Source organism: Balaenoptera musculus, chromosome 21, assembly GCF_009873245.2.
Source record: "Balaenoptera musculus isolate JJ_BM4_2016_0621 chromosome 21, mBalMus1.pri.v3, whole genome shotgun sequence".
NCBI classification, from domain to species: domain Eukaryota; kingdom Metazoa; phylum Chordata; class Mammalia; order Artiodactyla; family Balaenopteridae; genus Balaenoptera; species Balaenoptera musculus.
Window position 1 is genome coordinate 31,610,146 of NC_045805.1, and position 26,662 is coordinate 31,636,807.

At 33.4% G+C, this 26,662-nt stretch overlaps 1 protein-coding gene across 1 annotated transcript in view; it reads left to right on the forward strand.

Annotated features, from left to right (window-relative positions):
• The first annotated feature begins 2,116 nt into the window (after positions 1-2,116).
• Positions 2,117-26,662, forward strand: part of ADAM2 (ADAM metallopeptidase domain 2) — a 99,622-nt gene continuing 75,076 nt past the window's right edge. The window contains exons 1-6 of the mRNA XM_036838930.1: positions 2,117-2,171; positions 2,752-2,828; positions 7,166-7,221; positions 10,873-10,951; positions 19,572-19,648; positions 23,173-23,341. Coding sequence (XP_036694825.1) covers positions 2,117-2,171; positions 2,752-2,828; positions 7,166-7,221; positions 10,873-10,951; positions 19,572-19,648; positions 23,173-23,341 — 513 coding nt within the window. The remainder of the gene's footprint in view (positions 2,172-2,751; positions 2,829-7,165; positions 7,222-10,872; positions 10,952-19,571; positions 19,649-23,172; positions 23,342-26,662) is intronic.

The following is a 26,662-nucleotide window of genomic DNA, read 5'->3' on the forward strand; positions in this document are numbered from 1 at the left end:
AAAGGTAAGACCCAAAACCTTAAAACTCTAAGAAGATAACATAGGCAGAACGTTCTTTGACATAATTTATAGCAGTATTTTTTCAGATCTGTCTCATAAAGCAAAAGCAATAAAAGCAAAAATAAACAAATGGGACCTATTTAAACTTAAACACTTTTGCACAGCAACGGAAACCATTGACAAAACTAAAAGACAACCTACGGAATGGGAGAAAATATTTGCAAATGATCAACAGGGGGTTTATATCCAAAACATATAAACAGCACATAGAAATCAATATCAAAAAACAAACAGGCCAGTCAAAAATTGGTCAGAAGACCTGAATAGACATTTTTCCAAAGAAGTCATACAAAATGGCTAACAGGCAGGTGAAAAGATTCTCAGCATCACCAATTATTAGAAAAATGCAACTCAGAAGCCCAAAGAGATATCACCTCAAACCTGATAGAATGTAGAATTTAAAAGTCTACATATAACAAATGTTGGAGGGGACGTGGAGAAAAGGCAACCCTCCTGCACTGTTGGTGGGAATGTAAACTGGTGCAGCCACTATGGAAAACATTATGGAGGTTCCTCAATAAACTAAAAATAGAACTACCATATGACCCTGCAATCCTACTACTGGCATATATCCAGAAAAGATGAAAATTAATTTGAAAAGATACATGCACCCCGATGTCCATAGCAGCACTACGTACAATAGCCAGGACATGGAAACAACCCAAGTGTCCATGACAGATGAATGGATAAAGAAGATGCAGCATATATACACAATGGAATATTACTCAGCCATAAAAAGGATTAAATTCTTCCATTTGCAGCAACATGGATGGACCTAGAGAATGTTATGCTTAAATAAAAAGTTTAAAAAGTAACATAGCTTCAAAATAGAAGAATCAAAAATTGATAGTAATTAAGGAAATAAAATAGCCAAACATGGTTGGTTTTTTGGTTTTTGGTTATTTTCACTGATCCAAAACTTTTGTTTTAATTGAAGTATGGTTCATTTACAATATTATGTTCGTTCCAAGTGTACAACATAGTGATTCAATATTTTTATACATTACACTCCATTTAAAGTTATTATGAAATACTGGCTATATTCCCTGTGCTGTACAATATATTCTTGTAGCTTATTTAATTTATACATAGGAGTTTGTACCTCTTAATCTGCTACCCCTATCATGCCCCTCCCCCTTTTCTTCTCCCCACTGGTAGCCACTAGTTTGTTCTCTGTATCTGTGAGTCTGTTTTGTTATATTCATTTGTTTGTTTTATTTTTTAGATTCAAAATATAAGTGAGAACATACAGTATTTGTCTTTCTCTGTCTGACTTATTTCAGCAAGCATAATACCATTTGCAACCACATGGATGGACCTGGAAGGTATTAGGCCAAATATGTTTTTTAATAGCTCCAACTATAAATGAACAAAATTCTAATCAATAGTGAAATAGAAAAACAGATGGACACATATTCATTCAATGTGTGATATACAGCAACAAGAGGAAAAAAAAAACTATTGCTACTCACAACGTGGATGGATCTCCTAATTATCATGTTAAAAAACCTTAAACATAAAGAGAATACATGGTGATTGGCTCCATTTATATAGGTTCAAAAACAGACAAAACTAATCTATGGTGTTAGAAGTAGTGATTGTCAGGGGACAATCTGGCAGCTTCAGTGGTTCTATATTTTATTTCTGGATCTGGATCTAGGTGTTAATTACACCGGTTTGTTCACTGGAATATTGAGCTGTGCCTATATATATTAGATATTTAGTAGTATGAATATTTATATATATTATATAAAAGTTCACTTAAGTGTAGACGAATCTTCCTGTTCATTAGCTGTTTCTTCAACCTTGCCTTTCGGAAATGATTCTGCACTTTCTTAGCCGGGAAGCGGAGTCACAAGGCGTCGAAGCCTCCTCCTGCATAGATTTAAGGGCCAAGGTCGCCCACGTGCACAGCAGGCAGCCTCTCGACCCTCCGCTGCTCTCCCAGCCGCCTGCCTCCTGCGGTGTGTGCGGTCAGGCGGGGTCTCCTCGCGCTCGCAACTGCCCTGTAGTCAAGCGTCCGGCCGTTATTCGGGCTGCCCCAGGACGTCCAACCATGCTGTGCTTTCTGTTTCTGCTCCTGGGGCTCATGGGGCTTCAGACAGACGATAGTAAGTACTAAAGCCCTCTTCTGACCTTTAGGGACTGTCAGGTCTCCTTTCTGTTTCCCTCTGAGAGGCTGGATATCCCTTTGAAAATGTTTTTTTGGTGGGAGCTCCAACTGTGCCAGCCCGAATCCACTCCCACATTGCCACCTTCCCCAATCAAAATCCACTTTGGTTGCGAGGGTCTTTCCCACCCTTCTTGCGACCGTAGTAAAGATGGGAGGTGTCGTGGCTTGAGTAGATGCCTTAAGATTAGAGTTTCATATACTGCTCTGCATTTCTGATATCTGGATTCTGTAGTTGGAAGGTCCAAAGGACCTGACTTTATTTGTTCTGAGAGCACTTGGGCCTATTACCTCAGGGTTACGAGAACCTGCCCACAGGGCAATATTTCTAAAGCAGTATACCTGTTTCTCTTTAAAAGATTTGTAATTCTAGAAAGAAGTGGGTATTGAGGTGAGGGTATTTGAAAAGAGAGTAAAAATGAGGGATGGCATATAGAATATTATGCATTTAGATGAGGAAATAATGAAGGAAGCTATGAGGTGGTGAGTGTTGCCCCTATAAAACATTTTGCACCTTGCAGATTCAGAAAGGCTACGTGTGCAAATTACAGTTCCAGAGAAAATACGGTCAACGTCAAGTGGAAGAGTTGAAACATACGTAATTAAGCCCTAACATTTTTCGCAAACTAAAAAGCATGTGAATATTTTGTTCCTAATAAGTAAACCTGGTGTTTTCCATTTCTGCACACTTTCTGAATTTTATATTTATACCCAATTTTTCTTAAATGGAAGAGTCCTTTTGAAAATAAACCAAGATTAACAATGTTTCATAGAAATATCGTGCAGTGATGCTTATTATCAAAGTCCCAAGGCCCATCTTCTAAATCTCTTTCCCTCTTGAGTGTCTGAATAATACCTGACCTGATCCATTTAGAGTCTCTTGTCACTCATTCACCATACAATATTTGGAGGATTTTTAGTAGTTGTTAAGTAAGCCTATGGCATCCCTATAGGGGATGGCAATCATTTGATTTAATGAAGTGTTGTATGAATAATTTTTATGTCTTGATTGCAAATATGTTAATCATTAAGAATTCTTTTTATGCCATCTTAGTGTATCTTGGTTCAGGTATTAGTTTTCTCTTTTTTATTCTTTGAATTAATTGAAAGTTTCTTATCTTTTTAACTAAATTCTAGAATCATTTCTAAAGAAGTGAAGTGTGTTTTTTTAAAACACCACACCTTAATTTTCTTTTTGATTGGTAGTAAATGTTTAGATAATTTGAATGCAAATATTTCCTTATCAGCTACCTAGTTGCCACCCTAATACAGATATCACAAGCTTAAAATTTTCAATATATAATGTATAAGGGAATGAATATTTATGAAAACTTTAAATCATTTAAATAGAAAAAAAGAGGTGAGACATTTAACAGCATTTTAAGAGTATTTTATTTTTTTAATGGAAAAATCTGTGGAATTACTTGGTTATATTAGAAAATGTACACAGAATCTACTTAGAGGGAAATATCTTCAACCGGGTTTCACCAGATACTATGACAGTAATTCTCATAAGAGAAGTAAAAAAAAAAAAAAAATCTGTCCTCAACTGTCAAATTCATGAGGGAAAAATTTTGACTATTTTGTTAATGTCTCTAACTCCAGTGCCTAGAACAGTGCTGGATACATAATAAAGGATTAATAGTATTTTTTGAACTGATAAGGCTGTTGTACCTACCAACTTAACAAATGCAACAAACATAATATGAAAAGTGTATGTTTATAATTATTATAATTAATAAAGAATATACCACGAGAGAATATTCAACTTAAAAAGACTAGGAGGTTTTAAAAATAACTGAATGGAACTTCTGTACATGAAAAATATAGTATGAGAGTAAAATCAAGAATTAACAGTAGCCAGAGACAGCTGAAGAAACTAAACAGATGCAACATATAAACAACTCAAGGAAAAAGAGGAGAATTAGAGGCTTAAGTACAGAACAATTAGAATTCCTGGAAAAGAGAGAAAAAAATCTGGAGAAGAGGTTATATTAAACATAGATGAACTGAGATCAGGTATCACAACACAGAATAAATAAAAGTTAGAGTACATTAACACTTTTCAGACTACAAGAGAAGAAAATAATTTAAATAATGTACTTCAGCAGTTAGAAATTGAAACTGGGACAAAGAATAACATAAAAGCTGAAATTGATGAAAAAGTATGAATATGTATACCTCAAAACAAAACAAATTGAATATACAATTGTAACTGTAACAAATAAAAGAATATAAAGCATATATACATCTTGGTAGAAAGGGAATTAAAATTTAAATAAAACTGTTAAAAATTTTGATTCATTAAATTTATGAGAAATTATATATATTTCAAATTGAATTTAAAAATATATACCTACAAGAGAAACACCTAAATCACAAGGGAATAGAAAGGTCTAGCACAAAAATAAGAAAAATTATACAAAGCAAATAGTAAAATATTTTATCAGGCACAAGTTGTCTGTAAGGCAACACAAATAAAAGTATGAAAGATTTTAATAGGGATGAAAAAAGTGGACATAGTGATACATAGAGCAGAAATTTAACAAATGAATAATACAATGAATAAATGTGTCAACAAATTCAAAAAACCTTGAGGAAATAAGCAATTTCATAGAAAAACAAACTCCTGGGATATAGGGAAAGATGAAAATGCCCAACACTTTAAAAAATTTGAATCTGAATATAAATGTCTCTTTCTCCCTCCTCAAAAATACAAAAACAACCATTAAAACTAAGTCAAAAGCTAAATTATTTTACAAATAAATACAACCGAACATTTAAGAAAGACATAATTAAAACTCATAAAAACTCAGCCTGCAAAAAGAAAAAGAGTTAATACTGCTGAATACATAAAGGCAATATTACCTTGACACCAAAAACAAAGAAGGTCAATATAAGAAAGAAAATTTGGGACTGAATTAATTCATGAGTATATGTGGCAAACATAAGAAATATGAGAAAATCTAATATAACAAAGTATTAAGAAATGACCAATGGCTTGTTTGTTGTTTTGTTATCGAGTTGTATGAGCTGTTTGTATATTTTGGAAATTAAGCCCTTGTTGTTCACACCATTTGCAAATATTTGCTCCCAGTTAGTTGGTTGTCTTTTGTTTTGTTTATGGTTTCTTTTGTGGTGCAAAAGCTTATAAGTTTGATTAGGTCCCATTTGTTTATTTTTACTTTTATTTCTATTGCCTTGGGAGACTGACCTAAGAAAACATTGCTATGTTTTACACTGTTTGTGGGAATGTAAACTGGGGCAGCCACTGTGGAAAATAGTATGGAAGTTTCTTAAATAACTAAAAGCAGTGTTACCATATGATCCAGCAATCCCATTCCTGGGCATATATCTGGAAAAGACAAAAACTCTAATCGAAAAGATACCTGCACCCCAGTGTTCAAAGCAGCACTATTTACAATAGCCAAGACAAAGAAGCAACCTAAATGTGCATCAACAGATGAATGGATAAAGAAGATGCGGTTTATATATACAATGTAATACTACTCAGCCATAAAAAAGAATGAAATAATGCCAACTGCAGCAACATGGATGGACCTAGAGGTTATCATACTAAGTGACATAAGTCAGACAGACAAAGACAAATATCATATGATATCACTTATCTGTGGAATCTAAAAAATGATACAAATGAACTTATTTACAAAAGGGAACCAAACTCACAGACATAGAAAACAAACTTATGGTTACCTAAGGGGAAAAGGGGGGTATAAATTAGGAGTTTGAGATTAGCAGATACAAACTACTGTATATAAAATAAACAACAAGGTGTAGCACAGAGAACTACATTCAATATCTTATAATAACCCATAATAAAAGAGAATATGAAAAAGAATATACATAGGTATGTATAACTGAGTCACTTTGCTGTACACCAGAAACTAACACAACATTCTAAATCAACTGTACTTCAACTAAAAAACAGAAAAAAAAAAAGAAAGAAATGACCAATGGCAAAATGCAATTTACATCTAAATTGTTAAGATGTTTGAATCTTAGAATATCAATGAATTAACTACTTTTTAGAATTATATGAGGAAATGAATATGCATATAGCATTAGGAGCAGTAAAACTATTGTTCAAAGTTCAATACCATATATGATAAAATAACTTAGCAATAGAAGAATGTAACTTAACTTTGTTAATCCTATAAAATAAACCTCTTAATCCTATAAAATTTAAATAAATGTTAAACATTTTAAAACTTAAAATAAATTTTAAAGATATAATTTACACTACATAAAAATCAAAGTCTAAATAAATGTAACAAAGGAAAGCAAAACCTCCTCACTGAAGCCAACAAAACCAGATGAGAGGAGGTAAAGATCTATATAAATTGAGTAGAACTTATGCTCATGGATTGGAAAGCCCAATAATGGAAAGAGGTCAAGGTTCCTCAAACTGATCTATAAAGACCAAATTTTCCATTTGTAGACATTCGTTCTTAATAAAATCCATGAGTATTGCATCCAAACTTGGAACAAATTTTATAAAATCTACAAATATTAAACATTCTGTGCTGTTAATTCTTGCTATACTATATAAATTTTCTATTCAGTAATTTAGTTATACTCTTCCATTTTAAGCATAAATTTTGCAATGGCCTCAATATTAAGCTAACACAATTACTGGATGCAAATCAACAATATTTCAGGGTCTATCTTATTGCATAAGTGTTAAAATTAATAAGAAAGTGTACCAATTATATTCTTCCATCTATCTTTATTATGAAAGCAAATATTTAAATATCTGATTCCATTGGAATAAATCAATATTAAATTATAAATTTTCCTCTTTTTTTATTGTATTAGTGTGCTTTAGAATGTTATTATTGTTAATATAAAATGATAGTTTTTCTTTTTAACATTCTTCTCACTTTTCTTTGCTTTTTTAATATACTCTCCTGCCAGGTGTCCTACAAAATTGTAATTGAAGGGAAAACATACACTGTGAACCTAATGCAAAAGTAGGTGATCTACATTATTTTATTACCTGTCTTTGTTCTATTTATAATTATTGTTCATATTTATCCAGAAAGTAACTATTTTGCATTTGTAAATATTTCTAGTTGCTGGCTATTTGTCTCCTATTTTATGCTTAAGAAAAACATTTTAAGCCTATATAATAAATATCTAGGACCTGAATCCATATGTATGCTCCCATCTTTTTCCTTCCCAGCAGCATCAGATTTCTATTTGACTATTTATGTGGTTTCATGGAGGATGAATTTTGATATTTTTCTATTTTTATCAAGACATAAATACGACTTGTTTTTGAGTTCTCTTACATTCAACTATATTTGAAAGAGCATAGTGGATTTTTGAGTGGTAAGAACAGTGATTCTTTAAATTAGTTTACATATCAGAATGTATTAAGGACTTAGAATACAACTGTAATTAGCCAAACTCAATCCCAAGCCAGCTAATGAAATTGGGGAAAAAAATAAGCACACCATATTTGGGAATAAAGAAAAATCAAAACAGTAGTGGTCGTTTTTAAAATGGGTCCTTTATTAAAAGTTTTGGTCAATTTGTCTCTTTATAATAAATCTTGATAGCTTAAAGATAAGGTCTTTCCATCCTTTTTTTCATCAAGAATGTTCTGGCTTTTCTTACTACTTTTCACTTTCATATATTTTATAATAAACTCTTCCACAAAGATACATCCATAGATATTGATTGTGACTTCATTGAATCTACAGAGTACTTTTGGAGGAATTTTTCCTGTCATTCCCTTTCAATTTTTTATTCAGTCTGGATTTTTTTTACTGAGTCTGAAATTCTTTTAATGCAGTCCAAATTATTATTTTCTTTGTAGCTATTATTCTTTTCATATTTAATTTAATTTATTTATTTATTTATTTTTTAACATCTTTATTGGAGTATAATTGCTTTACAATGGTGTGTTAGTTTCAGCTTTATAACAAAGTGAATCAGTTATACATATACATATGTTCCCATATCTCTTTCCTCTTGCATCTCCCTCCCTCCCACCCTCCCTATCCCACCCCTCTAGGTGGTCACAAAGCACCGAGCTGATCTCCCTGTGCTATGCAGCTGCTTCCCACTAGCTATCTATTTTACATTTGGTAGTGTATATATGTCCATGCCACTCTCTCACTTTGTCACAGCTTACCCTTCCCCCTCCCTCTTTTCATATTTAAAAAAAAATCATTGTCTTCATACAGTCATGAATCCAAGCTGCCATTTTTTTCTAATAGCTTTTATTGTTTTCACTTTCATATTCAACTCTAGGGTTCATCCAGAATTGATGTTTGTGTGTTTCATGAGCATGGGGATCAAGATTCAAATATTTTATCATATTAGCATCCAGTGGATCCAACACATGCTATTGGAAAAAAAATACTTTCCTCATTGCACTGTAATAAATCAAATGACTGTTTATGAGTGGGATATCTTTCTGGACTATTTTCTCTTATTTTATATATTTACTCCCGAGCCTATTTATCTGAACAGATATCACACTATATTAAATACTGTACTAGGTCTTGTTACCCAGCCTTGTTCAACAATTTTAAGATGTCCTTGTTTTTCTTGATCCTTTAATTTTCCATATAATGTCTGAAGTCACCTTTTCTCTTTGTACCTTTTATTTTATATTCTTTTTCATTCATAGTCTCCATTTTAATGAATCTATTATTTTATATTATACCATTTTCCCTCAATTAAATTCTTTGTTATACAACTTTGTACTATTCTTTTAGTATTTTCTCTAGATTATCATATTAATCCCTTATTATTAAATCTAATATACATTATTATTTTGCCAGTTATCATACATTGTTAGATCTTCAAACCTTTTAATTTCACTTACCTTCTACCTTTTCATTATTTTTCCTGTATGCTTTTAAACCCCAATGAGATATGACTATTATTTTTTGTATAGTCAATATCCCTTTTAATTAAGCATAAATTTACCCATTCTGTTGCTCTTCATTTTTTCCTGCGTTTGTTTCTATCTGCAGTTAATTTCTATATGTCTCAGGAATTCTCTATATTTCTATTGTAGGTCTGCTTGTTTTTGATTAATTTGTATTCAATGTTAAATATTAACCTTACTCTTAAGAACTTTTTTGCTGGAATAAATTCTAGGATGACCTTTTAAAAATGACTTTTGTCCTTTAAAAGTATTATTCCGTTGTCTTCTGGCTTTCCTCGTTTCTATTGACAACTTAAGCTATCAGTCTTATTGCTGTTCTTTGAAGGCAACATCTTCGTTTTCTTCTTGATACTTCGAAGGTTTTATTTAGGTTTTCATCAGTCTTTAAAACTATATTTAGGGGTGATTTTTCTTTGCTTTTTTCATGCTCAAATAAAATAGGACTTACTGAGTCTATATCATCAATTTTGAAAAAAATTTGCTCTTATTTTCAGAGATTTTTAAGTTTAGCTCCTTGGCTTCTCTGTGCAACTTCAAAATTTGGCAAATGATTTTACAGGGAAAGAAGCTATGAATCTGATGCAACTTAAATATTCATATTTTTATTACAGGACTGCACAGCCACCAAAAGTTCTGCTTGTTTCTAGGTTCCCCAATAATAGCTTTCTCCCTGGGCCAAGCATGGATATTTGACTTCTTTCTTTGCCAAAAAACAGTGCCTGTATATCACTAGCTAAGTCTCTTTATAGGACTTTCAACCCAGAATCTGTGTGTTCCCTGGAGCTCCACCCCACTGTGGGTTATTTTCTTTTTTTGTTACAAGAATACAAAAAGTTTTGCTCTGTTTGTCAGCGGTTTGGCTCTTTGACCTTTTGCTTTCACAAATCCAGACTGCCATGGCTGTCACAAATCTTTATACTGTACTAATTGGAAAAATGAAAATGAGATACCTACACCCACACTTTCTCTTTATAGAGCCTTTTAAGCATATTCTTCCCATATTACAATGTATTTTAATGTGAGATCTCCACCTGATCTGTTAAATTCATTTCATATTAGTTCAATATTTATTGACCATTTGCTATTTTCCAGATATTCTTCTAAGAGCTTGAGATGCATTAGTAAACAAAATGGATATGAATTTTATATTGTTATCAGATGAGACTAATAATGGTATGATAAATAATGGATTAGGAAGAATGTTAGAAAGTGATAAATGCTTAAGCAAAAATATAGAGCAAACTAAATATAGAGCAAACTAAACTAAAACTATAGAGCAAAATTTCATTTGGAAATCCTATGCTTTAATAATTGAGAAAGTTGCAAATTTTTATAAACTTGTCAAGAGAAGCCTCAGTGAGACGTGGATATATAAGCAAAGACTTGAAGTAGATGAGACAATGAGCCATGTTGAAGAACATCCCAGGAAGGGGCAACAGCTAGCGCAAATACCCTGAGACAAAAGTTTGCCTGTTGTGTTTAAAAAACAGGAAGGAGGACAGTGTGACAGTAAGGTGAGTGAGGAGAGGTCTGAAGACTAGAATTTTTTGAACAAAATTAAAACTAAATCCATGTACTCAGAGAATCTCTCCCTCATGCACTCTCTCTCTCTCCTCTCCCTACCTATCTATAATAAGTATAATAAAAGAAATACCTTTTCAAAATAAAATCTAGGAAACAAATTTTCCAATAAATACTTTTTATCATTATTTTACAGAGCTTTCTTACCACATAATTTTAGGGTTTATGGTTATAATGGCACAGGAAGTAAGAAACCTCTTGAACAACAGTTTCAGGTATGATTTTTATTGCCTGTTTTACCTTTGTTATATGAGTTTCTGTGACTGTTTTACTTAGGGTCCACATGTCGCTAGAGTATAACAGGCTGGAGTTATGTTTTGTTTTGTTTTGGCATGAATGTAACCATTTCCTTTTGATGATGTGTCTTGAATTAGCTTTGTGACACAGATGATTAACCAAACCACAAATGATAGTGATGCATTTAAGCTATTATTTCATGATGAGGCACACGTATGTGTTTATGTACCTGGGCCAAAAGGGTTGAATATGGAGTGAAATACTTAAAATGAAAAAACATGACTTAAATCAGGAAAGCTAAATCTAGGAAGAAAAGGAAAATCCAAAGACTTGTCTGAAGTATGTTCAGGGACCAAATAAATGCACATATAAATTTCATGCACATTTATTAAATGTGCATATATTATGTGAATATATTAAATTTTCATCTATTTGGAATACTTGGAGCTTCATTTAATAAAGTTTGCCATTTGCTGTAAATATAATAGAGAAGTGGGCATAGAATTTCAAGGAATACCCATGTCTGAAATGCTATTTTGCTTTTTACATTTGCCCTGCCTTACCAATTCCTGTATTTTTTTAAATTTGCATTCCTGATTTCTACGTAGCGAATTAACCACTACTTTGAAATTAAAGCATTTTTATAGAGACTAAGCTCTTAACAGGAGAAATAATAGGTATGGTGAGTTCTTTAACTTTTGCCTAACAGAGTAGGCAAATACACGTGACTCATATATGGAGTTCTCTATACAAATATATAAATAATGCATACTGTCAAAAAGTTTTATGATATATACACACGTGCATATATACATAATATTATAGACATACTTATGTATACACACACAATACATGTGTGTGTGTGGCATTTTTTGTGTGTGAGTGTGATGAAAAAGAGAGGGAGAGAAACAGAGTTAAAACAATGAGACAACGAGATGCACAGGGCCGCAATATCCCGCACCTGCATTTTATGTAATTCTGCCATACCTAACACCTAACTCTACTTCCTACCTCCCAGGAGGTAATCATGAGAGACAGATGTATAATTCAAAAGAAAAAGCAAAGGTGTTTTATTTATAACCTGGATGTAATAAGTTATTGAATGCTGGCCTCAAATGCCATGTGGGTAAATTATGTTTGCCAAAGCTGCAAGCCTATCTTCAGTGTGGGAAAAACCAGGAAAGTTTATTAAATTAGGTTAGAAGCATATAAATCTATTTTTCATAAATTCCACAAATGATTTTCATTCCTAAAAGTTATGTTATCTTGCTAACTAAAGATGTATCTACACGAAAACAAAGCAACCAGTTAGACACAGAAAGAGTTTGTTCCTAGTATCTGCAGTTTACTTTATGATCTCTCCAGGACAGAGAGATACTCATAATTGTTAATAAGTAAAATTACCAGATGGCATAACAATCCAAAATGTGTATGCACATAAAAATAGACTTCAAATTATAAGAGGCAGAAATTGACAGAAATGAAAAAAGAAATAGGTAAATTATTATTATTGAAGATTTAAACATTTCTCTCTCAATAATTGATAGATGAAGTAGAAAGAAACTCAGCAAATATGTTGATGCCTTGAGGAGAACTATCAACTTGATCTTATCAACATTTGTAGGCGACCACACACAGCAGCAAAATTCTTACTGTTGCTAAGTTTATACACATTCTTTTTTGAGTGCTAATAGAAGAATGAACAAGATATAATAAAGGAAAATAGTGCAAAAAATGACAATGATAAAAATAAGAAAAAAACTGGAGAAAGAAATTATATAATAATAATAATAATAATAAACTTTTGATTCCTCCATCTCAAAATTTTATCCTATGCTCACCTAAAAATGATTTATTTATTAATTTCCAACTTTTCCAATCAACTTATGTATAAGGTTGATATAATTTACTGATGGTTCTGAAGAATTGAATACATTATCAATCTGGATAATACAAACCACATTTGGAAGGAAGTGGATGAAATGTGGTGGAAAGGCAGAGGTATTTTACCTTGATTGCATAAAGTATGATTTATACAGATGAACCTGTATATGGGACCACAGTGAAAAAGTACAAATATGATAAGTCAATGAAATTTTTTAAAAATATAAGATACTGTTTTAGTCTATGTCTACAGATACCACGCAGTAATTTACACATGGAAGGTTTAATGTAAAGAATTATTAATTGTAACAAGGATTAGAGTAAAAAAATAAGAAGTAAAGAGAACTCTAAAGGTCATAGGAATATCAGATACAAGAAGCAGTCAGCAGCCCTAGGACTGGGATAAAGAAGACAGTTTCTTTGCCCCAGAGTTGAGATTGTTAAAAGTGGCACGACCATGGATCTTCAAATAGGACAAGTCACTGTGGTGCTGTACCAAGAGATCTTGCTGTAAAATTTCTCTTGAGAACCCTCTGGAAATCTGTCCTTTGGGTAGCCAGGAGAGCTGTTCATAAGATGTCTCACCAAAGTCACTTTGCTACGGAAGGAGAGGGGCCTAGATGATGGGAGGATACTACTGGCTGATGGGTGCTAGAGACCACCATGCACCGAAGGATCTGGGTACTAGAGAATCTCCAAGCAATGAGGGATCCTGGCTTTGCAAAAAGCTGTACCCTCTGCAGGAGCCTACCAAGCTAGCACACTGGAACCAAATAGCAAAGCTCTCTTCCCATGCTCTCCAGTACCCTTTACTAGCAAAGCTTGAGTGCCACCTGGCAAAGGGAAAAATAATTAAGAGGCTCATATTCATTTGCACAAAGCAGGCAAAAGGTTAATTTGAAGCTGAGTAGCAATACATCAATAACTGACAGAGCCTACAACTTTGACTACTTAGTGTCTGTATGCACTCTTTTATACACATTTGAACTCTGGAAAAACAACAAAATCACCCTACATTTCTATTTATCAAGATTCAGCCAACCTTTTCCCAAGTAAAGAAATTCTCATTCTTCCCTCAAAATGATGACACACACAATCACAAGTCACTGTGTCCATTGCTAGCTATATTAAGTTCTCCACAAATTTATTCACAATCCAACTGAATACTATGTTAACATGAGGTTAAATTAACTTGTAAAGTTAACCTCCAACCACCTGCATGTAAACTAATAACAGGAAGAGGGAAAAAGAAGAAAATGGTTAGCACATACAAATAAAGATACATATGCATATGACAAGCCAAGAGAAAAATATGTAAAGCTACTATAGTCTTCATTTCTGTAATAAGTCATGATTGCTATGTATGACTTCTTTTTCCCACTACCTGCTCCCCATTTCCATTGCTCTCAACCAGAACCTAAGCTTGTTACGGATATTTACCTAGCAGAATAGCACAAATCTTCACTCCCAAAGGGTTTGCATCCTTAATCATATTTTATTTTGGTTGCTATTAGACTCAGGTGGGTTCAAGACACAGCACTTCTTTAAGCAACAAATTTCCCTATTGTGTTCAGAATCAGTCACTCCAGCCACTGGGTTAGCCTGTTTGTGCAGTGGCAAAAGGAGCTCGAAATATCCAGTTGGAAGTTTCATCTTCCAAATTAGTGGAATTTTTATTGTGTCCCCAGGTGAACAAATTCCCCACTGGGGGCTAGAAGCTAAAAGTTACTGGGACAGAAAGCAAAATGCTACAAAATCGTTATTAGGTATAATGGTGGGAAGAGACACTCCCATTTCAACACCTTACTTCCTGGACCTATGTATTGTGGTTCTCAGAAAACCATGCCCTATAATGGTTTTGATTCAAACATAACCCCAGCCTTTCAGAGTAATGTCTCCCAACTACTATGGTAAATGAGTATTCAGTAACCTGGTCTACCTTTCAGTTAGGCCAGCTGCTTCCAGATGACAGAGTATATGGTAAGACATGTACATAAACCAATTGCTGCCCCTAATTTGCTGAGAAATAAGTTTCTGTATCAGACACAACACTGTGCAGAAGCCACGGCAGTGGATAAGGCATTCTGTGAGTCCACAAGTTCTGGTGCTAGAAGAAGCACCATGGACAGGGAAGGTAGTTTTTGTTTTTTCAGGGAATTTAATCCATTTACCTACATCATCTAATGTTGCCATACAATTATTCTTAGCATTCCCTTAATAATCCTTCTATAAGGATGGTAGTAATATCCCACTTTTATTTCTGATTTTAGTAATTTGATTCCTTTCTTTTCATAGTCAATCTAGCTAAATAAAGATTTGTCAATTTTGTTTATCTTTTCGCAGAGCCAGCTTCTGGTTTCATTGATTTGTTCTATTATCTGTTCTTATTAATTTCACTCTAATCTTTATTATTCCTTTTCTTCTGCTTAATTTAGGTTAATATGTTCTTCTTTTTCCTGTGTTATAGGTGGTTGGATAGGATATTACTTTGAGATCTTTCTTCTTTATTAATACATGCTTTTATATATATAAATTTATCGAAAGCACTACTTTAGCTGCATCCCATACAGTTTAGTATGGTGTGTCTTCATTTTCATTTTCCTTAAATATCTTCTGGTTTCATATTTGATTTATTATTTAATCCATAGGTTATTTAGGGATATGATATTTAATTTCCACATGTCTGTGAGTTTCTCCAAATGTTTTCTGTTAATTATTTCTAAAAAAATGTCTTTATTATCAGAAAACATACTTTTATTAGTTCTATACTTTTAAACTGAGGCTTTTTTAATGGATTAGCGTATGGTCTATCCTGGAAAATATTTTGTGTACACATTAAGAAGAATGCATATCTTGTTGTTCTTTGGTAGAGCATATTACAGATGTTTGCTAGGTTTACTTAGTTTATGATTTTTTTTTCAAGTCTTATATTTCCTTGCTGATCTTCTGCCTAGTTGTTTCATCGATCGTTGAAAGTGGCAGAGAAGAAGAAAAGAAGTCTTCAGCTATGTGTTGAGTTCTCTATTTCTCCCTTCATGTCTACCTATTTTTTTATGCACTATGGTGCTGTATTTGGTACCTATGTTTACAAGTGTTATATCTTCCTGATGCATTAAACCTTTTATTAGTATAAAATACTGCTCTTTATTTCTAGTAACAATTTTTTCTTTTAAAGTCTACTCTGTCTGATATAAATATAGTCAGTCCAGTTTGCTCCTGGTTGCTATTTACATGATAATCTTTTTTCATTCCTTTAATTTGAGTCTGTCTGTGTCTTTGAACTTAAAGCATGTTGTCTTTCAACAGTTTATAGTTGTCTTTTCACCTTGTCTGACAATCTGCCTTTTATTGGATTGTTTAATTCAATCACATTTAATGCTATTATTGATATAGTTATATTTGCATCTGCTTTTTACTTTTTGTTTTTATGTGTCTCATGTGCTTTTGTTCCTCTTTTTTCTCTTTTTAGTGTTTTTTTTCCCTGTTAGTTGGATATATTCTACTGAAGAATTTAAATTTCCTTAATGATTTTTCAATATTTTTGAGTCATATTTTTAGTGATTTCCCTAGGGCTTACCTTACACATTTTAACTTATCAGATGCAGATTTAGATTTATATTACCTTAATTCCAGTGATATATAGAAACATTGCTCCTATAAAACTCTACTTCCCTCACATTCATGGTATTATTGTTGTACATATTACATCTATTAATGTTACAAACCCAACAGAACATTGTTATAATTACTTTACTATCTGCAGTCATTTCCTTAACCCAGTACCTCTTTGTTTCCACTCACTTCCTATATGCTGTTATTGGCAAATATATTTCCTGGCCCCAGTAATAGGCCCTATTCATATTATTTTACTCAATTGATTTTTAAATTAGTTAAGAGAAAAAAGGGGGAAATACGCATTTATATTATGTTTTTTAATTACATAATAACCTATATGAGCTCTCTTTGGATGTTTATGTGGATTTGAATCACTATCTGAGATCGCTTGCTTTCAACCTGAAGAATTTCCTTAAGTATTACTTGTAAGGCAGGGCAATTAACAACAAATTCTCAAAGTTTTCATTTATATGGAAATGTCTTTAGTTTGATTTTGTTTCTCATTTTTCGTACTGAATTTTTCATATTTTCTTGTATGGCTATTTATTTATTTTCTCTTAGGACTATTTGTCCTTATGTCCACTTCTGGGGGGATTTAAATTGTCATTTACTTATTTTCATCAGTTTCACTAGGGATCAGATCTATAGAGTTCCTCATGATGTCATACCAAAAGTTAACTCTCCATATCTTTATTTTTGAAGAATAATTTTGCTTAATATATAACTCTAAGTGCCAGGGTTTTTTTTCTCTCTCAGCATTTTTTTTTGTTCATTGTGTCCTGCCTCCTTACATATGTGTGTGTGTGTGTGTGTATATATATATGTAAAGAAGTACCATTATTTACATCACTACTCCTATGAATGTTATGTGTTACTTTTCTCTGGTTTATTTCAAGATGTCCTCTTCATTTTTGGTTTTCAGCAGTTTATTATATGATTGGTTCCTTAGGTCTTGTGGAAATAAATAAAAACCAAGCAAATGAGAATAAACAAAGGTTACTTATTCATAGCAAGGAAGTCATCCACTGTCACTTGCATTTTGGCAGATACTCAAAGGCAGGCAGAAGAGTGGGAAAGCTTTATAGTGGAAGGAAGGGAAGACCTCAGGTGTGCTCTGATTGAAGGTTGTTGGTGGGGGCTGCTGTAGATGGGTTAACTATGTGATTGGAGTGTTTATTTGGCTTTTCTCTCCTTGGTTCTAAGGTGGAAGCAGGGACAAAAATTAGGGAAGCTGAAAGTTTTTATTTTATTTTTTATATATTTATTTATTTTACATTTTAAATTTTATTTTATTTATTTATTTTTGGCTGTGCTGGGCCTTTGTTGCTGTGCGTGGGCTTCCTCTAGTTGTGTTGGGCTGGGGTTACTCTTCGTTGCAGTGCACGGGCTTCTCATTGAGGTGGCTTCTCTTGCTGTGGAGCACGGGCTCTAGGTGCATGGGCTTCAGTAGCTGTGGCTCGCAGGCTCAATAGTTGTGGCTCACGGGCTCTAGAGCGCAGGCTCAGGAGTTGTAGCACACGGGCTTAGTTGCTCTGGGCATGTGGGATCGTCCTGGACCAGGGATTGAACGGATGTCCCCTGCATTGGCAGGCAGATTCTCAACCACTGCGCCACCAGAGAAGAGCAAGCTGATAGTTTTTAATCAAGTCCTTGTTATTGGGACTGATTGCTATATAAGTTATTGGTTAGCTTCCTGGATTGTTACTGGAGATAGCAGCATGACTTCCCACAAAGTCAGCTATTTATTGTCAGTAAAGAGGTTGGTTTCCTGCAGGTCAGAGTTCTATTTTTATATATGGTGTGGCCATTGCCCATTTGTTTATTCACTGTCTCAATCTATAAATGTGGTTTCTCACTAAATTGGGGGAAATTTTGGCCATGATTTTTTCAAATACTTTTATACCTATTTTCTCTTTCCATTTTTCTGGGCCTCCAATTAAACGTATTTTAGATAACATTGTCCCACAGGTTGCTGCAGCCATATTCCATTTTTAAAGCTTGTTTTCTCTCAGGTTTCTTTCAGATTCAATGGTTTCTATAGATCTGTATTCTAGGGTTTTTGTTTTTTGTTTTTGCTGGGTTTTTTTTTTTTTGCCATCTGCAGTGTCAGTAAAACATATCCAGTATATTTCATTTTAAATGTATTTCTTTGTTCTAGAATTTAGAGTTGACATGTTTGTAACATTTTATTTCTCTGCTGAATTTCCTAATTGCTTCCCTTATTATGCCCAAAATTTCCTTTATGTTCTTCATCATGTTTTTAATATCTGTTTTAAATCCATTTATTTACTAATTCCAAAATCCAGTGTTATTTTGAAGTCAGTTTCTTTCTGGTTTTTCTTTTGACTATGGGCCATATTTTTCTTTTATTCATATATCTAATATTTTAAATCATATAGAGGTAATATTCCATGATACATTGGAGAGCTTGTGATTCTTTCCTCTAAAGAGTTCTCAGGGTCAGTAAGATTGTGTTTTTTGTTGGAACATTTGCTACTTTGTGCTGCCCTGCCAAGGGGAGGTCCTCAGTATACTGAAAACCAGTATAACACAAAACTCAGTAAATGCAGTTTCCTCTTTCTACTGTTGATTCCCTTCTCTCACCTTTTCTTGCCTGCCTTTGTTGTTGGAGTTTAAAAAATAATTTTTCAGAGTCTACATTTGTCATTGATGAGAAGGCTAATCCAATGCAAGCTACTCTGCCATTATACTAAAGTAATCTTGAAAAGAAAAAATTATCTTTTGGGTTTATTTATTTTTTACATCTACCTTGAAAAATTAAGTCAGAAGAGTTTGAAGAAACAAGTTTTTGATGATTTTTACCTTGATCCTAATGATTGGGTTGTCATGTTTCATTTATAACAGAAAAAATCATGGAAGTGTACTTATTCTTTGGGACATGTAGGGACAGTTTTGGAAAATTGAGCCAAATGTTCATCTAATGATGTTATAAATTCATTTTGGAAACAATTAATGTTTGACACATACATATATATATATATGTGTGTGTGTGTGTGTGTGTGTTTTAAGTATTTGAGAATAGTGCATTTAACATGAATTATTCTAATAGAAATATATGTGTTTATCTTTATTTTTCAGAACTTATGCTACTACCAAGGGTATATTGAAGGTTATCCAAATTCTATGGTGATCGTTAGCACATGTACTGGACTCAGGTTGTTATACATAATTTTATGGTTACAAAAAATGGAATTTTTAAGAAATAATTTTCAAATTTGAAAAATTATAATCAGAAGCTTTATTTTTATTTTTAAATTAATTTTATTGGAGTATAGTTGATTTACAATGTTCTGTTAGTTTCTGCTGTACAGCAAAGTGAATCAGTTATACATATACATATACCCACTCTTTTTTAGATTCTATTCCCATATATATGTCATTACAGAGTATTGAGTAGAGTTCCCTGTGCTATATGGTAGGTTCTTATCAGTTATCTATTTTATATATAGTAGTGTGTATATGTCAATCCCAATCTCCTAATTCATCCCACCCCACCTTCCCCCCTTGGTAACCATAAGTTTGTTTTCTACATCTGTGACTCTATTTATGTTTTGTAAATAGGTTCATTTGTACCATTTTTTTTTATATTCCACATATAAGTGATATCATATGATATTTATCTTTCTCTGTCTGACTTACTTCAGTCAGTATGACAATCTTTAGGTCCATCGATTTTGCTAAAAATGGCATTATTTCATTCTGTATTTATGGCTGAGTAATGTTCCATTGTATATAGGTACCACATCTTCTTTATCCATTTCTCTGTTGATGGACATTTAGGTTGCTTCCATGTCCTGGCTATTGTAAAAAGTGCTGCAGTGAACTTTGGGGTACATGTATCTTTTCAAATTATGCTTTTCTGCAGATATATACCCAGGAGTAGGATTGCTGGATCATATAGTAGCTCTATTTTTAGTTTTTTAAGGAACATCCATACTGTTCTCCATAGTGGCAACACCAATTTACATTCCCACCAATAGTGTAGGAGGGTTCCCTTTTCTCCACACCCTTTCCAGTATTTATTGCTTGTAGATTTTTTGATGATGGCCATTCTGACCAGTGTGAAGTGATACCCCATTGTAGTTTTGATTTGCATTTCTCTAATAAGTGGTGATGTGATGCATCTTTTCATGTGCCTCTTGGCCATCTGTATGTCTTCTTTGGAGGAATGTGTATTTAGATCTTCCACCCATTTTTTGATTGGGTTGTTTCATTTTTTTGATATTGAGCTGTATGAGCCGTTTGTATATTTTGGAGATTAATCCCTTGTTGGTCACTTCATTTGCAAATATTTTCTCCCATTCTGTGGATGGTCTTTTTGTTTTGTTGATGGTTTCCTTTGCTGTGTAAAAGCCTTTGAGTTTAATTAGGTCTCATTTGTTTATTTTTGTTTTTATTTTCATTACTCTAGGAGGTAGATCAAAAAAAGATCTTGCTTCGATTTATGTCAGAGAGTGTTCTGCCTATGTTTTCCTCTAAGAGTTTTATAGTATCCAATCTTACATTTAGGTCTTTAATCCATTTTGAGTTTATTTTTGTGTATGGTGTTAGGGAGTGTTCTAATTTCATTCTTTTACATGTAGCGGTCCAGTTTTCCCAGCACCACTTATTGAAGAGACTGTCTTTTCTCCATTGTATATTCTTGCCTCCTTTGTCATAGATAAGGTGACCATAGGTGCATAGGTTTATATCTGGACTTTCTAGCCTGTTCCATTGATCTATATTTGTGTTATTGTGCCAGTACCATACTGTCTTGATTACTGTAGCTTTGTAGTATAGTCTGAAGTCAGGGAGCCTGATTCCTCTAGTCCGTTTTTCTTTCTCAAGATTGTTTTGGCTATTCGGGGTCTTTTGTGTTTTCATACAAACTGTGGAATTGTTTGTTCTAGTTCTGTGAAAAATGCCATTGGTAGTTTGACAGAGATTGCATTGAATGTGTAGATTGCTTTGGGTAGTATAGTCATTTTCACAATATTGGTTGTTCCAATCTAAGAACATGGTATATCTCTCCATCTGTTTGTGTCATCTTTGATTTCTTTCATCAGTGTCTTATAGTTGTCTGAATACAGGTCTTTTGCCTCCTTAGGTAGGTTTATTGCTAGGTACTTTATCCTTTTTGATGTGATGGTAAATGGGATTGTTTCCTTAATTTCTCTTTCTGATGTTTCATTAGTAGTGTATAGGAATGCAACAGATTTCTGCACATTAATTTTGTATTCTGTGACTTTACCAAATTCATTGATGAGCCCTAGTAGTTTTCTGGTGGCATCTTTAGGATTTTCTATGTATAGTATCATGTCATCTGCAGACAGTTTAACTTCTTTTCCAATTTGTATTCCTTTTATTTATTTTTCTTCTCTGATTGCCGTGGCTAGGACTTCCAAAACTATGTTGAATGAAAGTGGAGAGACTGGACATCCTTGTCTTTTTCCTGATCTTAGAGGAAATGCTTTCAGTTTTTCACTGTTGAGAATGATGTTTGCTGTGGGTTTGTCGTATATGGCCTTTATTATGTTGAGGTAGGTTCCCTCTGTGCCCACTTTCTGGAGAGTTTTTATCATATATGGGTGTTGAATTTTGTCAAAAGCCTTTTCTGCATCTATTGAGATGATCATATTGTTTTTATTCTTCAGTTTGTTAATGTGGTGTATCACACTGATTGGTTTACGTATGTTGAAGAATCCTTGCATCATTGGGATAAATCCCACTTGATCATGGTGTATGATTCTTTTAATGTGTTGTTGGATTTGGTTAGCTAGTATTTTGTTGAGGATTTTTGCATCTATGTTCATCAGTGATATTGACCTATAATTTGTGTGTGTGTGTGTGTGTGTGTGTGATATCTTTGTCTGGTTTTGGTATCAGGGTGATAGTGGCCTCATAGAATGAGCTTCTGAGTGTTCCTTTCTCTGCAATTTTTTGGAATGGTTTGAGAAGGACATGTATTAGCTCTTCTCTAAATGTTTGATAGAATTCGCCTGTGAAGCCATCTGGTCCTGGACTTTTGTTTGTTGGAAGTTTTTAAATCACTGTTTCAATTTCAGTACTTGTGATTGGTCTGTTTATATTTTCTATTTCTTCCTGGTTCAGTCTTGGAGGGTTGTATCTTTCTAAGAATTTGTCCATTTCTTCTAGGCTGTTCATTTTATTGGCATATAATTGCTTGTAGTAGTCTCTTATGATCCTTTGTATTTCTATGGTGTCAGTTTCAACTTCTCCTTTTTATTTCTAGTTGTATTAATTTGAGTCCTCTCCCTTTTTTTTCTTCATAAGGCTGGCTAAAGGTTTATCAATTTTATTTATCTTCTCAAAGAACCAGCTTTTAGTTTCCTTGATCTTTGCTAAGTTTTAAAGTGAGGCATGGCTTATAGTGGGAAATTGTCATTGGAAAAGCACAGCATGGAGACTCTTGTACTGTCTCCTACTCTTCTCCTGAATTAAGATTTTTTAGTGTATGTGGAGACCACAGAGTACTAATAGCTTGGTAAATACCAATAGCATTACTACTCTGTTCCACTCAGTAAATTTGTGGACACTCGGTAACTTTTCCTTACTTCACCACATAAGGCTAAGAATGAAAATAATCTGCATACTATTAAAAAAAACTGATTGTGTCATTTTATTGACTTTGTGAAAAATGAACTATTTTATTTATTCACTTAGTTTTTGGAATTTGTAGGGGCTTACTACAATTTGAAAATGTAAGTTATGGAATTGAGCCCTTGGAGCCTTCAATTGGTTTTGAACATGTGATTTATCAAGTAAAACATAGGAATACAGGTGCTTCTTTATATGCTGAGAAGGATATTGAGTCAAGAGAAAAACCCTATAAAATACAAAGTGTAGAGGTAAGTGATCAATTGAGTAAGCTGTATGGTTATCACTATGCAGCAATAGAAACAATGTATTTTTTCTGATAAAAAATTATCTACATTAACATATGTATATGAGAGAGAGAAAGAGAGAGAGAGTGATACCAGAAACTTCATAACATATTGTAAGTCTTAAAAGTAGTCATTCAGTTTTCCAGAACACCAAGATGGCATTTTCTGCTGTTAGTGTCATTTTTCCCTGTGATCCAGACCTTTGTTGTCTGCAGATGCTCTCCTTTCTCCATATCCGTTATATCAAAGTTTTGATATAATAAACATAAGTGACATTCACACAAATATTGAAGATGCTTACCTAGGATCCTGAGAAGAATCACTAGTGTCTTTTAAGGCAACTGCCTCAGGGTAGGCCATTATATTTTCCTTATATCCTTATCCAGGGATGGAGAGACTGCTTCTACTGGCAAAGAAGACTCATCAGAATTTAGAAGTTTAGGGACTTCCCTGGTGGTACAGTAGTTAGGAATCCGCCTGCCAATGCAGGGGACATGGTTTCAATCCCTGGTCTGGGAAGATCCCACGTGCCATGGAGCAACTAAACCCGTGTGCCATAACTACTGAGCCTGCACTCTAGAGCCCACGAGCCACAACTACTGAGCCCATGTGCCACAGCTACTGAAGCCCGCATACCTAGAGCCCATGCTCCACAACAGCAGAAGCCACCACAATGAGAAGCCTGTGCACAACAACTAAGAGTAGCCCCCACCCGCCACAACTAGAGAAAGCCCACGCGCAGCAATGAAGACCCAACACAGCCAAAATAAATAAATAAATAAACAAATATTTATAAAAAAAAGAATTTAGAGATTTAGTGACCCCAGCTTCATCAGAGTTTCCCATATACCCCCATTCCAATTTTTAGGATCTTATTTCTTCCAGTAGACACCCTGTGAGTGTGGAAATTCAATTTGTGTTGTAGTTCATCCACTCACAAAATGAGATTCTGGGTTTGGTTTTCAACAATCTCAGCTCTGCACCAACAGTGGCTAAGGGTATCTTTCAGGAAAGACACTTCTCCAGGGAAACAGAACCAACAGGATATATGTATATGTGTGTGGGTGTGTGTGTATACACACACATATATATTTGATATAAACACACACACACAAAGAGAGGGAGAATGAGAGAATTTAGGGTAGACTGTAGACTGGCAGGCTGGAGACAAGGGAAGAGTTGTATTCAAGTCCAAAGGCAGTCAGCTGGAAGGATTCTCTCTTGCTTACAAGGAGTCTTTGCTCTAATAAGGCCTTCAACTAATCAGATGAGCTCCACACATATGATGAGGGATACTCTACTCCACTAAAAGTCCACCAATTTAAATGTTTATCTTATCCAAAATCATTTTCACAGAGACATCCAGAATAATTTTTGAACAAAAATCTGGGCATTGTGACCCAGGGCAAGTTCACAGAAAAAATTAACCATCACACCAGGTTTACAAAATTTATTTCATGTTTCCTCCAAAAGTTTTATTCTTTAATCCCTTACATTTCAATATATGATCCAATTTAATTTAATTTTTGTATGGAGTGAAGGAAGCTCTAAATTCATCATTTTTCATATGCATATCTAGTTTTCCCAACACCATTTGTTGAAAAGACTCATGTTTGTTCCACTGAATCTTCATGGCCCTTTTTTCAAAGATCAGTTGACCATAGATGTTAGGGATTATTTCTGCACTTGCAATAATACTCCATTGATCTTATGTCTATTCTTATGCCAGAGCCACACTTTTTTTTTTTTTTTACTACTATACCTTTGAAATAAGTTTTGGAATTAGTAAGTGTACATCCTTCAGTAATGTTCTTTCTCAAGATTGTTTTGGGTATTCTTGATACTATCAATCTCCAAATAAATTTTAAAATTCACTTATTTTCAATTCCCTGAAAAAGCAAGCTGGGATTCTGCTGATTCTGTAGATTAATCTTGGAAATATTGCCACTTAACAATATTAACTCGTCCTATCCATGAACATTGAACAGTCTTTTGTTTTTAGGTCTTCTTTAATTTTTTGCCACAATCTTTTGTATAGTTGTCTTCAAGTTGTCAGCCAAACTTCTTATGTTAAATTTATTTCTACAAATTTTGTTATTTAAATGCTATTTCACATTTAAAATTTTATTTCAAATTTGGATTTCTCATTATTCATGTTTGGAAATTATTGACTTTTGTATACTGATTTCATATTCTGCAAACTTGTTTAAATTGGGTATTAGTTTTTTATTGTACTCTTTGTAGTTTTCTATGTACAAGATGATGTCATCTTAAATAAAGATAGTGTTCTTCCTTTTCAATTATGATGCTTTTAACTTCTCTTTTATTGCCTACATGCCCTGGTTAGCATGGTGTTGAATAGGTGAGAAGAATATCCTTGTCTTGGACCAATTTTAAGAAGAAAGTCCACCACCATTAAGTAAAATGTTAATGGTGAAATAATATAAAAACTTTCTGGAATTTTCAACTCACTTTACTCTCTGATAAAATTCTCCTGCTTCACTTTCTATCTCACTTTCTCTGACTTTTCCTTATATACGCATGTTCTAGATAATGATATTTCTTGTGTTATGTCTCAGGTTTTTGTTTGTCTTGTATATTGTCTTGTATATTTTTTCATGGCTTTATCTACTGTGATTTATAGATCTCCCACTCTCATTCCAATTTTTTTCTGAGTAATTTATCTTACATTGGACATAATGACTGCCCAAGTTAAACAAAATACACAAACACACACATTAACTATCTACCTACTTATCTATTTATCTATCTATATCATCTATCATCTATCTATCTATAGTCATCTTCATGTCCCTCTCACTTCCTGAATATTCTAACCAGTGGGTTTTGGTATCTTTTAACTTTAACTTTTTAATCCAACTATATTGCAATTGGATCATTTAGTAGTGTTCTCCAATCTTCTTCCCTAGCTCCAATTCTTTAGTATTTATTTGACCAAAGCAAACTTTCATGCAATTGATGTCAACTTTATATAGCACATTTCCAAGAAATTGGTTTTCTTTATTGGCTACTTTCTTTTACTAATAAAATAGCTTTTGAGGTCTTCTGAAATCTTAATACCTGCCCACCTTCCCAATATACAGATTTCTTGGCATTCTTTTATGCATCTTTGTCTTAAATTTTTAATTATTTTGCTAAAACGGACTATATCTTTTCCCCATGAAAGCTTATTGTCCAGTAAATAAATGCATAAATTATAATCAAATAAATATCATCAATCCCTATCTCAAAGATGAAAATAAACAAGGATTACTTCAGGAAATG